Source organism: Papilio polytes, unplaced genomic scaffold (genome assembly GCF_000836215.1).
Source record: "Papilio polytes unplaced genomic scaffold, Ppol_1.0 DF821956.1, whole genome shotgun sequence".
Lineage (NCBI taxonomy): Eukaryota > Metazoa > Arthropoda > Insecta > Lepidoptera > Papilionidae > Papilio > Papilio polytes.
The window spans coordinates 2,932,974-2,945,939 of record NW_013527248.1 but is presented as its reverse complement, the minus strand read 5'-3'; the positions used below and the strand labels follow the sequence as shown (position 1 = coordinate 2,945,939).

At 33.3% G+C, this 12,966-nt stretch overlaps 2 protein-coding genes across 2 annotated transcripts; both read left to right on the top strand.

Moving 5' to 3' along the window:
* Positions 1–53: 53 nt before the first annotated feature.
* On the top strand, positions 54–1,781 carry LOC106107544 (transmembrane protein 19). Its single transcript, XM_013288420.1, has 5 exons — positions 54–486; positions 551–799; positions 872–1,021; positions 1,095–1,415; positions 1,486–1,781. The coding sequence occupies exons 1-5, from the start codon at positions 339–341 to the stop codon at positions 1,644–1,646; spliced, it is 1,029 nt and encodes a 342-aa protein (XP_013143874.1). The 5' UTR covers positions 54–338; the 3' UTR covers positions 1,647–1,781.
* A 1,546-nt stretch (positions 1,782–3,327) lies between these two features.
* On the top strand, positions 3,328–12,405 carry LOC106107662 (putative inorganic phosphate cotransporter). The gene is made up of 11 exons (XM_013288625.1): positions 3,328–3,618; positions 3,844–4,037; positions 4,208–4,288; positions 4,443–4,686; positions 5,289–5,503; positions 7,225–7,386; positions 7,927–8,059; positions 9,587–9,700; positions 10,296–10,426; positions 10,996–11,094; positions 11,545–12,405. The coding sequence occupies exons 1-11, from the start codon at positions 3,525–3,527 to the stop codon at positions 11,617–11,619; spliced, it is 1,542 nt and encodes a 513-aa protein (XP_013144079.1). The 5' UTR covers positions 3,328–3,524; the 3' UTR covers positions 11,620–12,405.
* The last annotated feature ends 561 nt before the right edge of the window (positions 12,406–12,966 follow it).

The following is a 12,966-nucleotide window of genomic DNA, read 5'->3' as shown; positions in this document are numbered from 1 at the left end:
TGTTGTCTTTACTTATCAGTTGTCGTTGGGTTGACAATTGTCAGTTGTCAGATGAGATTTATTTCTGAATCAAAACAAATTTACAGTTTTGTCGTGTTTGCAATTTATTATCATATTATAATTATATCATGAATAACATCTTGTGCTAACGGTCTTCTGCATAAAATATATGCGATCATTTTGTAAACTCTCTAATGTATTGGTTTGATCGATTTTGATACAATCGCCTCGAATATTGCGGATCCCAACGTTAAAGTGTTATGTAGAATTGCGATTGTAAATTAACTAAGTTACGATTCATCATTTGTTATCTAACTTAGTACGTTAATTACGATATAATGGATACGAATAATAAAATGACTCCATTTAAAAATAACCATTTTATAACACTTTTGATTAGTGTAATTGCTATTCCGCTATCCATGTCGATGTGGATTATTAATATTATCTATTCGAAATTAATAGGCCCAAACGAAGGATTAGATGGTAAGTTTGTTAATTTCTTAATACATTCAATGTACAAGTATATTTAATGTCTAAATTATTTCAGAGCCTATTGTGATATCACCGGCTAGATGGTTGGCATCATGTTTCATACCATTGTTAATATGTGTATATGGATATAAAAAAAAGACGCTGAATTTAAGTGGAACACTTTTAGCTTTTGTTGTTGGATTTGTCCTAACTTTGGCCAATTTATGTTTCTTTGCTGATTTACTTATATTTTTCTTTACATCTTCAAGAGCAACAAAAGTAAAAGGTCATTTGAAAAAGAAAATAGAAGAAGACTTTAAAGAAGGTATGCATTGCAAATTAGGGAGGAATGTTTCCTTTTTGGACTGTGTGAAGTTAGAATTTTTACAATTTCCAGGTGGTCAAAGAAATTGGATTCAAGTGCTTTGCAATGGGGGAATGGCAACTCAGTTAAGCTTGTTGTATTTATTAGATGTTGGTGCCTCAGAGAGACCAATAGATTTTATAAAAGATTATCGAGCATCATGGTTGTCTTTGGGTGTTATGGGTGAGTTATTTTCTTAAATAAACCAATACATTAGACAGTTACATACTAAGACTATTCTACTCTTCTGTTGCAGGTGTTCTTGCTTGTTGTAATGGGGATACATGGGCATCTGAGCTGGGTACAGTGTTTGGCAAAGGTGACCCTGTTCTTATAACAACTTGGAAAAGAGTACCAAAAGGAACGAATGGAGGAATAAGCCTTAATGGAACAATTTTCAGTACTCTAGGAGGCCTTGTTATTGGAATAGCACATTATTTGACTGTGTACTATTTTTCAGACTCTAGTCTTTGGTTGTATGCACCACCACAGTGGCCTATTATTTTGTTAGGTGCATATGCTGGATTTTTTGGCAGCTTAATAGATTCTATTTTAGGAGCGACTTTGCAATATTCAGGTATGATTCATTTTGAAATTATACAATATTTAATTATTTTACAAATGTTTATTTATTTTTATAATTGCAGGTGTGGACAAAAATGGCAAAATTGTATCCCATTCAAAACATGCTGTAAAACATATCAGTGGAATAAATGTTCTTGATAATCATAGTGTTAATCTCATATCAACAATTATTATGGGTATACTTTTGCCAACAGTTAGTAAAACTGTATGGCCTACGTTTTAATATTTTAAGACTGATTAATAAAGTACTTTAACATTTAGAACAAAATAAAAGGTCTTGGCATATAATTGTGAGATGAGATAGTAATTAGAGATGGTTTTTAATATGTTTTTGTTATAATAAATTATTTATCACATACTTGATTATCTTTTTGTTATCTTACTAATATTATAAATGCGAAAGTTTAGATGGATGGATGGATGTTTGTTATCGTTTGTAACCTAAACGGCTGAACGGCTCTACATGAAATTTCGTACAGGTTTAGAGCATAGCCTGGAAGAACACATAGGCTACTTTTTATCCCGGGAATAGTTACGGTTCCTGTGGGATTCATTAATTTAGTTTTTTAATGTTAAATCGATCATTCTGCAACGGTTCAACATATCTTATTGAAATTTGGCACAAATGTAAAACAAAGTCTGGAGTACACATGGGATAAGCTTCGTCCCCTAGAAGTGTCCGGGTACCGAGGGATACGTAGCTTTTTATAATTTTTATAACGTTCGTTTGTTTTCTAATACCACGCGGACGAAGTAACGGGCAACAGCTCGTATGTAATAAATTATTAATAATCGTTGGCTTTATGAGTGTGAATTGCAATGAAATCCATATTTCTTCAAAATCGAAATATTTATATAGCACAGTACACTCTATTCTATAGAAGTTGTCTATAGTAAGAACATAAGATACTTTCTGAAGTGTCTTTCAGGGATGGATTCGTAATGGTAGAATGGTAGTTATAAATCTTATGTCACAAGGTAGACGCCTTTTGCATTTTATTACAAGTGGAGACGAAACAAAAAATAAATAGTGAACATGGAATTATTTCATATTTATGAGGTGCTTTGCAGATAACGTAATTTTTTTTCTATGCGTTTGGCCAAGGTGGTTAGTTTGATTTTTTTGCAATAAATAATTTTCGGAAACATGTCTTGATCGTGATATATAATTACGAATATTTTATTGAACTTTGCTCTGTTGTTTTCTTGTGTTAATGAAATTTACTCAAGCATCGCAATGACTCGAAAATATAGTGTAAAGTAAGAATTAAAAGCTTCATTTTCGCGACCGCTTAAAAGTGGTCATTATCCCGACTCTTTTTCATTATCGATATCTAATATTTCACCGCATCTTACGTATACCCTCTCCTTTCTAACTATAAGGTTTTGTAACAACACTGCTGCGTTTCCTAAGATTTATGGGTTATTTGTGTTCTATAAAAAGTATGTTGAAGTTGTAGCAAGAAATCATAAGACTAGATGCAAGCAGCCTTTTGTTAATGTTATTTGTACTAACTCTATCTACAATACTATAATAAATGTAGAATAATACTCTATTCTTATGGATTATTATAAATTCAAGGTTTCGTATCCAGAGCTATAACAAAAAATTAGTTGTTGCCCGTACGACACAATGGTTTTTTTTTCAATCAATTCTTGTCAATTATTTTAATGAGTTTCCACTGTCATCATCACACGTTCGTCATTAAATGGGTAGGTACAACGCGATGACCTATTAAAAATAAGAAAATAAGTGTCTGATTATCGTGTACCTTATCACCTTATCTGTCGTAATTAGTTAATTAGCATTAGTAAGTAAAAAAATAGTTCCCCTATATGTTTTTCTTGATTTATTTCTTAATCGAAGCATCAAAATATTTGGATAGCTTAATCTATGAAATTCTGTTTGACAATTTGACAGATTTCAAGTTTCTAATCTGTCGAAAGCGATGACAGCTGCAACAAGGTTAATTTTCCTTTGTTTGTGTACAATTCCTTAAAAATTGTTATAAATTGTGACTCATCTATAAACACAATCGTGTTACACTGTTCATATATCGTTTTTTAAGAATAAGGAATGCGCTATTAATTTTAATTCAACATGTCATTGCCAGTAGAAGAAGATCCTATCATAAACGCTGATATTAGAGATGATGTTACAAGTAGCAGTCGTAATCTTGTTGAGGTAGAACGAGGTAAAGACCTAATTCCGGATACTATCATAAAAGATACACATTTCTTTCTGCTTATTGAACACTATATTAAATAACTTCTACTGAATTGTTTTTATTGTTGTAAAGTTTATCTTAATTATATTGTTATTGACCTTTTTATCTTACGATGTCATTTTTATTGTTGCCCTTGTTACTGCATGTAATAGATCATTACCTATCACAATAGAAATTTACTTTAATTTTTAGAGGAGACAACAGGATGGATCAAAAGTCGGACAGTGTTAGGAATCATGGGCTTCTTAGGTTTCGCCAACGTGTATGCAATGCGAGTAAATCTATCAGTTGCTATTGTGGCCATGGTAAACTCGACAACTGTACAGAACAATTCAACACTAGATGTATGCCTTCCACCAACTCCTAGCAATACTTCAATACCAGCAGTAAGTATTTTAAAAAGTGTATGGTTCTTATAAAATTTATCTCAATATAGCAAAACCTTATATAAATATTGCATCCTGTTATTATGTTTTTTCTTTCAATGTTTCATTTTGTATTCGTTTGTATAATGTTACCAAACTGCTTTATTTTATATATCTTAACATTGTTACAGAAACCTGGTGAATTTAATTGGGACGCAGGACAACAGAGTATTATATTAGGTTCTTTCTTCTATGGATATGTTTTAACACAGGTAATAACTGCTTTTAAAAAGCAATTTTTTTGTTGATTTACCAATTTACTCCATTTTACAAATATATACTCAAAAGTTGTATTCAAATACCATGTATTGTTTGCACTATGTTGGCACTACCTACAAATATGACATGAAATATATTTATTTCCAGATACCAGGTGGAAGGATAGCTGAAATATTTGGTGGTAAACTTGTTTATGGGATAGGAGTGCTGTTAACGGCAATATTTACAATTTTAAGTCCAATAGCTGCGAAAGTTGACTTTAAATTCTTTATAGTTGTGCGGGTATTAGAAGGTTTAGGTGAGGGTGTGACATACCCTGCGATGCATGCAATGCTTGCTAGATGGATACCACCATTGGAACGCTCAAAGTTTGCTGCATATGTGTATGCGGGTGAGTAAAATATTATTTGTTATTGCAAAAACTGAACAGAAATCATAGATTGATGTTATGTAATGTAATATAACTTATAATCCTGTAAATATAAAATTAACTTCAATTTATACATCTGTAGTTAGTAGTTGGGGTACAGTTTCAACTCCACAACTAGCATTTTTAACATTTTTAGAGTCTAATGCCTAGTAAATCAAAATTTTACATGATTCCAAATGTAAAAGTTAATTTTTGTAAAAACTAAATGTCACCCTTTATGCTAAATTTCATTGATTTCAAAATAGTCTTAGATGTAATAAATGTTAACTTATCATAGTAATTTTATTTCAATTTATCATTGTTATTGTAAATTTTTGAAATATAATAAAATTACATTATTATACATTATGTGTTAAAGTACAGTCAGCTGCATAAATGTGTACACAATTACAAAACATTAATAATTGGTATACATTGGTTCCAAAAACATATACACATGTCTGTCTGTATGCTAATGACCAGGGACATGTTTCTGATGAAGATATCTTTCTGAAACCGAAAAGCGATTTTTTTATATTTTGCAAGTGTGTTAATGTTTGTGCTGACTGTACATCTTGTTCCAGGTTCGAACATTGGTACAGTAATATCTTTACCAATATCAGGATGGCTCTGTACTCTTGATTATGGTGGTGGTTGGCCGCTTTGCTTTTATCTGTTTGGAGGTCTCGGTGTATTGTGGTTTGTCGCGTGGATGTTTCTTATTTACGACACTCCACAGAAACATCCAAGGATATGCGCAAAAGAGGTTGAATACATCACTAATTCTATAGGAGTACAAGTAAGTAAATTATAACATTTTAATACATGACGAGCTGTCGCAAACTTTGTTAGTGGAAAGGGCCACCTGTTACGCCATTTTGACAGCGCGGAATTAAAAAAAACTAGTCTATATGTATATGCCTCCATGTCAACTACCCCACAGTGAAAGTCTAATCGAAATCGGTGCAGCCGTTTTAGAGATTACCCGAAAAAAAACGCGGCTTGCGAACAGACAGCCAAACAGAAGAAAAAATATAATGCGATTTTCGTTACAAGCAACGAAAATACATCATCTTCCCGGAATCTGGAATTTTTCTTTTGATATTACAAACAGACACTCCAATTTCATTATATGTATTATCTATACAAGGCATATATTATATATACATCAAAATTAAATTGAGTGACAGAAGAAAACTGCCTATTGTTGACCCTAATTTAATCCTATAATGCAAAATGTAAGCAAATAAATTAAAACATTATAAATTTATGAAGATGTATGCATATTTAATAAGACTACAATAACAATTATGTTAGTAACAGCGGTTCAAATAATGTAAACAGAGATAGCATTAATATTATGTGTGTGTTTTATCATTTGTGTGGGACAGTGGGGCACAGATGTGAGTCAACTTATGATGTCATGTATCAGTTACATGTTAACACATTACATGATATTATAATTTATTAGTTAAAATGGGTGGCACTGAAAGTGTTAAATAATCTTCTATCTATCTATATCTACACATGTAATAAAATTGGAAGGGTTATATGTAACATCAATAGAAAAATTCCAGACTTCAGGAAGATTTGGCGCTGGAGGCCCAACTTTAGTCCCTTTTCTTCCCACTATTTTTCTCATAAGAATAGAGGGAAATATCCTGTTTATGTGCGTCTCCTCTTCCGTCGACTTGCGGTAGGCAACGCATCCGTTATAGCGAATGTCTATGGGCAGGCCATTTTGGCGGATTCAGGTGGCCGCTAGCTTGTTTGCCACCTCTTGATATAAAAAAAAGATGAAGTATTTGCGTTGCTGATAATGAAAATTGCATTTAATTTTTTTTCTGTTTGTCTGTCCGCAAGCCGCGTTTGTTTCGGGTGATATCCCAAACAGCTGTGCCGATTTCGACCGGACATTTACTAAAGTAGGTGTCATAGACGGGCATATTATATGCTCCTTTTTTTAAAATTCCGCGCTGTCAAAATAGCGTAACGGGTGGTCTGATTTTGTTGGGACTTTGACTGAAAGCTAGCTGGTAAAAGGTAGATGCATGCAGGAATGAGATATTTAAAAAAAACCGCGCTAACGAAGTTTGCGGTCGACAGCTAGTTTATTAATGAAAATGGGGGGCATGAAAGTGGTAAATACTATGAAGGAAGTAATATGTAACGTGATTTTACATAGAGGTTCTATGCCACCCTCACAATTCACCTTTGGCATTGTCAAGGCAAAAAATTGTTTATCTCGTTTTGTTTTATTAATCCAACCAGTTCTTTGAAAATGAGATATGATGGGTGTGCATATAAAAATTATTTCTCTTTACCATTATTATTGCCATAACATCATTTATTGAGAAGAGAAGGTGAAGAGAATTGATTGAAGAAACATGTGTACTAATATATTTTTGGTTATTTTCTATCCTCAGTTCAGTCCCAATATAAATGTATCTTAGATTTAATTAGCATGTTGAAGTAATAGTTATAAAAAACAAATAAAAAAGTGAATTTTGTGAATTTCAGGAAGATAAACCGTCGATGTCAATACCATGGTGCAAGTTCCTGACCTGCCTACCCCTGTGGGCGATATTGATAGCGCAATGCGGCCAGTCCTGGCTCTTCTACACTCAGCTCACCGAGCTACCGACATATATGAATAATATACTGCATTTCGATATCGTTTCTGTAAGTACCAGCTGTTCGCGTGCGGCTTCATCCGCATGTAATTGTAAATTTATTGTTTGCATTTGTCAAATTCTCAATTGCCAATTGTCAAAATACCAATTGCAATTTTGCTTCCTTGATGTTGGCAGCAACTTACGGTCTCTTTCCCACATTAGGGTTATTATCCATAATCTTTACCCCCTAAGTTTAATGACGTGAAAATATATAGCCTTAAGTGTGACGTAAGTGTAAGGCTTTTTATTAAAAAAAGATTTATTCAAAAATATGCTGTAATTGCTGACATCTTAGGCAACAAAGAAGTGTGTGTTTACGCTTTATTATAATAGTATAGATATAGATATTATATTAGTATAAATATAGACTAACTGTAGGCCGCGACTCCATCCGCGCAGAAATGAAATAAAAAAAAACTTAGTAAATAGTGAGTGTTCTTACTATGTTCTACATCTGTGCCAAACAACCATACATCCAAACATTCGCATTTATAGTATTAGTAAGATTATATTAGTCAATATCGAGTTTTATTGTTTTATGTTTCAGAATGCCCGTCTGTCAGCTCTACCATATCTGACGTCATGGATAGCCGGTATCATAATTAGTATATTTGCTGATTGGCTGCTATCCAAGGGTTGGATATCACGACAGACCAGTATGAAACTCTGGAATACAGTTGGTAAGTTAAATTATAACTGTAATCTAAATTTTTACGTCTAGTCTATATAATAATAATAATAATAATAAGGATTTGGCTCACGAGATTACCGCCATGTGGCGTATGAAATCGACTACCATTATTCCGATAGTCGTTTCGGCACACGGGCTGATAGCGAAGAGCTTCGACCAACACCTCAAGAAGCTCTCGCTAGACAGTTGGATTAAGGGCCCGATTCAAAAGGCGGTTATTTTAGAAACCGCACGACTAGTGAGGAGGTTCCTGTCTCTGCAGCCCTGACCACTGGTTGCTTGAGTCATCGGATTCCGCAGCCGGTGGACTTACTATTTTTTTATATAATATGTTTTATTTTGTTATTTTTTTAAGAAAATCATGTGAAATGTATTATATATAAAAATAAGAGAATAAAGATATTAATAATAATAATACACATTTAATCAGTTCCAAAACACTAAACACTATATTTTAAATATCTTTGGTTACTTGTATATATGTAATAAATAAAGATGTTTCTCCTACATAATTTCTAGTAACTGTTGCCCGCGACTTCCCGCGTGGTATTAGAAAACACACGAACTATATAAATAACAAAAAGCTACACATCCCTCAGGAACCGGATATTTCTCGGGGATGAACCTTATCCCATGTATTCCAGACTTTGTTTCATATCTGTGTCAAATTTCGATAAGATAAGTTGAACCGTTGCAGAATGATTGAGTATAACTTAAAAAACTAAATTATCGAATCCTACGGGAACCGTAACTATTCCCGGGATAAAAAGTAGCCTGTGTGTTCTTCCTAACTATCCTCTACATAAATACCAAATTTCATTGATATCCGTTCAACCGTTTAGGATACAAAGTCTAACAAACATCCATCCAAACTTCGCATTTATATTAGTATGTTATGATATGTAGGGTCTTATTTATAAATACTTTACAGTTTGTAAATATTATTTCCCTTTTAATACGCAATTGTAGGTTACGATGTTAATCTAGAGGTGAAAGATCAATTTAGAAGTTAGATTACTGACATGTTTAAGATAGTTAAGTAAATGTAGTTCTCGATAATATCTTAGGAAAATAGAATTAAAGGACAACAGAAAATTTGTAAAAAATGAGTGTGGTGCCGGAGGCCTAATTTTAGTCCCTTTCTCTTTCCACCCTTATCTTAAGAGGAAAGGACAGGAAGGAAAAGTGGATTTGGCGGTGGAGGAGACACATAGGAAGGAATATGTCCTCTTTATCTGCGTCTCCTCCTCCGTCAATGAAGGGTAGGCAACGCATCTGCAAATGCGTATGTTTATGGGCAGCGGTCGCGTTCCATTTCGGTGGATTCAGGTGGCCGCATGCTCGGCCACCTTATATTACAAAAAAAAGTTATAATACGTTTTACTGTGTACTCCAACCCTATAATATAAATAGACTTAATAAATGGATTTGTTAGTTCATGTTAACTAAATTATATTTCATGGAAGCCTCTTGTCGTGTACTAGGTTCTTTTAATACGTAATAATGTGTATTCCAGCGGCGTTTGTGCCAGCATTCGGTCTGCTGGGTATAGCGTGGGCGGGCTGCGACCGCACAGCCGTTATGTTGCTACTCAGTATCACTTCGGCATTCGGCGGAGCTGTCTACGCAGGTAATATTAATAGTGCATTTAAATTATTTCAGACTTGAACTATTACTTTTAAGCTACACTAGCTTTAGCCTGCGACACTGTCCGCGTGGAATAAGAAAAACAAAAGCAAGTAGCCTGTGTTCTTTTTTTAAAAAAAATCGTTCAGTCGCTTAGGCTACATCTATCAAACATCCATCCATCCAACTAAACTTTCGCATTTATAAAATCAGTATGATTAGCTACAATTAAAAAAAAATGAGTAGCCTGTGTGTTCTTCCAGACTATACTCTACATCTATGCCAAATTTTATCGAGATCTGTTCAGCCGTTTAGATTACAAACATCCATCCAAACTTTCGCATATAATACTAGTAAGATGTATGTATTTGTAAAAAATTAAGTAGCTTATAACATTACAACCATTAAGATAGACATTTGTATATGAAAGTTGTTACAATAAAGTTCTATAACAAAATAGTGGTAGAGGACGTGTTTCCTACATTAGGCTCTAGGCCCGTCTTGTAGTTATTTAGGACAGTAAGATAAATAAAGTAGTTTACATACTGCTGGTAATAAAATACCTTTTTAATTTATTTTTGAACGTGTGTGTGTATCAGGTAACCAGATGAACCACATCGACCTGTCCCCGCAGCTGGCGGGCACAATGTACGGCATCACGAACGCCGCCAGCAACATCTGCGGCTTCCTCGCGCCCTACGTCATCGGACAGATCATCAGCTCCGAACAGGTCTAAAAACAGACACTATTGCTTAAAATAATATTTTATTTTATTGTTTACATTTGTCAAATGTCAAAATTACAGATACCATAATGACATTGCTTCCTTAATGTTGGCAGCTTGTAGTTTATGGTCGCTTTCCCGCTTGAACGTTTTTTTTGCAATTTATTTACCTACAAAGTTTAATAGCGAGAAAAAATTTAACCTATAGCTTGTCGTAGATATAGGGTTTTAAAGGAGTTATTCAAAAATAGGCTGTGATTGCTGACATTCTACACCACAAATTATGGTGTGTTTACGCTTTATTATATTAGTATAGATTGTAAAACGGTAAAAATTAAAAAAAATCTTAATTTTTTTGTCGCTCTTGACGGATTTTTGATAAATTTAAATCCATGTATTTACCGGGATTTTTAAATTTCAACAAAAAATATCACTACATATTTAAGATCGATTATTATATTAATTACTGTACATTTCATGGTAATTAATAATTAACTCGTGAGTCGCGAAACTGAGCAGACATTCGAAAAACTTCTATATGGGAAGAAATAAATATTTTTATTTAATTTTTCTAGCAAACACTGGGCCAATGGCGGGAAGTGTTCTACTTGGCGGCCGCCATAGATTTAGGAGCAAATCTTTTCTACTTATTCTTCGCAAGCACTGAGGAACAGGTAAATATTATTATTCTTTATTCATTTAAAATGCATAGATACCCAATTAATAGTAATGTAAATTAAAATTTACAAAACCATTAGTTTTTCAAATATAAAGATGAAAGATTTTATTCACCAAAAAACTACTTGGCCGATTTAAAAAAAAAAACTTTCGCTATTAAAAAGGTGATTTATTTGTGAGTAACACAGGCTATATTTATATTGTTTTAAAATTTGAAGCGGACGTAGCCGCGAGCAACAGCTAGTCTATATCAATATTATAAAGAGGATAGATTCGTATTTTTGTATGTACTGATATAACTCAAAAACTAGTAGGCCGATTTCACAAATTCTTACACTATTAAAAAGGTACATCATCAGTGAGTAACATAGGCAATATTTTTATTGTTTTTTTTTTAATTCGTGGACGAAGTTACGGGCTAAAGCTAGTATTTAATAATGTTCCAGGACTGGTCTCGGCCGGACAACGACGATATGACAGCGTCCGCGCCAGTGGAAAGCATCATGTACCCGGAGTCCTAGTGCCGGCGTCGCCCGCCGCGCTGGCCGTTGTGACGTCACACGCGTCACACCGCGCTGACGTCACACCGCACACGTCACACCGCCAACGTCACTACATCACGCCACACCGTGCTGACGTCACAATATCTCGTCACATTTGTGCGTTCGTTCTGTGAACTCGACGAGTCTCGTGTCAATTGAACAACTAAATTATGTAAAAAAATGTATTATTTGGTCAAATTTAATGGCGGCCATTATGTGTTTTCTTATCTGTTTGGTTTTGAAAATTGTCAAATAAAGTGAAGTGATATTATGAATAGGTATTGAATTATCCTAGTTGTCAAAATTTATTTCAAAGATGTTTTGGAATTGATCGAATTTTATCGTAAAGTTTGTCTATGGTTAAAGTTTTGGCTTTGAATTGGAACAAAATGTATGTTTATTATTCCGTTTCTGATTTTTGGTCTTTTTAAGTAAGTATACGAACGTGTAAGATGTAAACTTCTCTCTATTTTACTTTTACGCCCTTTTTCCACTGCTGCAGTCGCGATTCCATCGCGTACCGTAGTGAAAACGGGGCCTTACAATTTCTTTTCCACGAAATATTAAATTTAGCTACTAATTTTGCGGAACTATTTCGATTATGACTATTAAAAGTAAAATGAACTTATTACTATTACTTGTTTGCTATTAGTTAGTCATAATCGACATTATTAAACCTTGTATGAGTAAGTATATAAAAATAATCTATTATTTTAGGTCCTGTCCCACCACTGGCTAATAGATAGTTTAAAAATTACGTCATTGTCAGATAAGGACACAAAATCCTATATTTCCATCAGATATTTTACATGTTGGATGGTTATTAGACAATTTACAATTTGGTGGGACAGGCCCTTAAACTTTTTAATAATACGGTCTATGGAATGTTTAATATATACAGCACAAATGATTTATAATTTCTCCATAAATGTCTAATTATGTCCAAAACTGTTTGTTATAAAAGTATAAGGTGCTATATTAGAACAAATTAGTTTCTCATTCATGTAAATTCATACTGGTTGTACAGTTAGCTGCAAAAACATGTAGTCATTTACAAAACCTTAGATAATTTAGAAATTCGGTTTCAAAAATAAAGAAAACATATGAATTAAAGCATAAAAATACGTATGAATTAATATGTTCTCGTGTATTTTTAAAACTGTAGGCATTTATAAGTTGTTGTATCAAAATTATTGTAAAAGATTACATATTTGTTGCTGACTGTACATAAAATTTGTTCTTTCTATTTTCATAAAACATGCTCAGACCGAAAACATGTTTTTGCGTTAATGATTACATTAAAAAATAGAATGGTTTAAAGTAAAA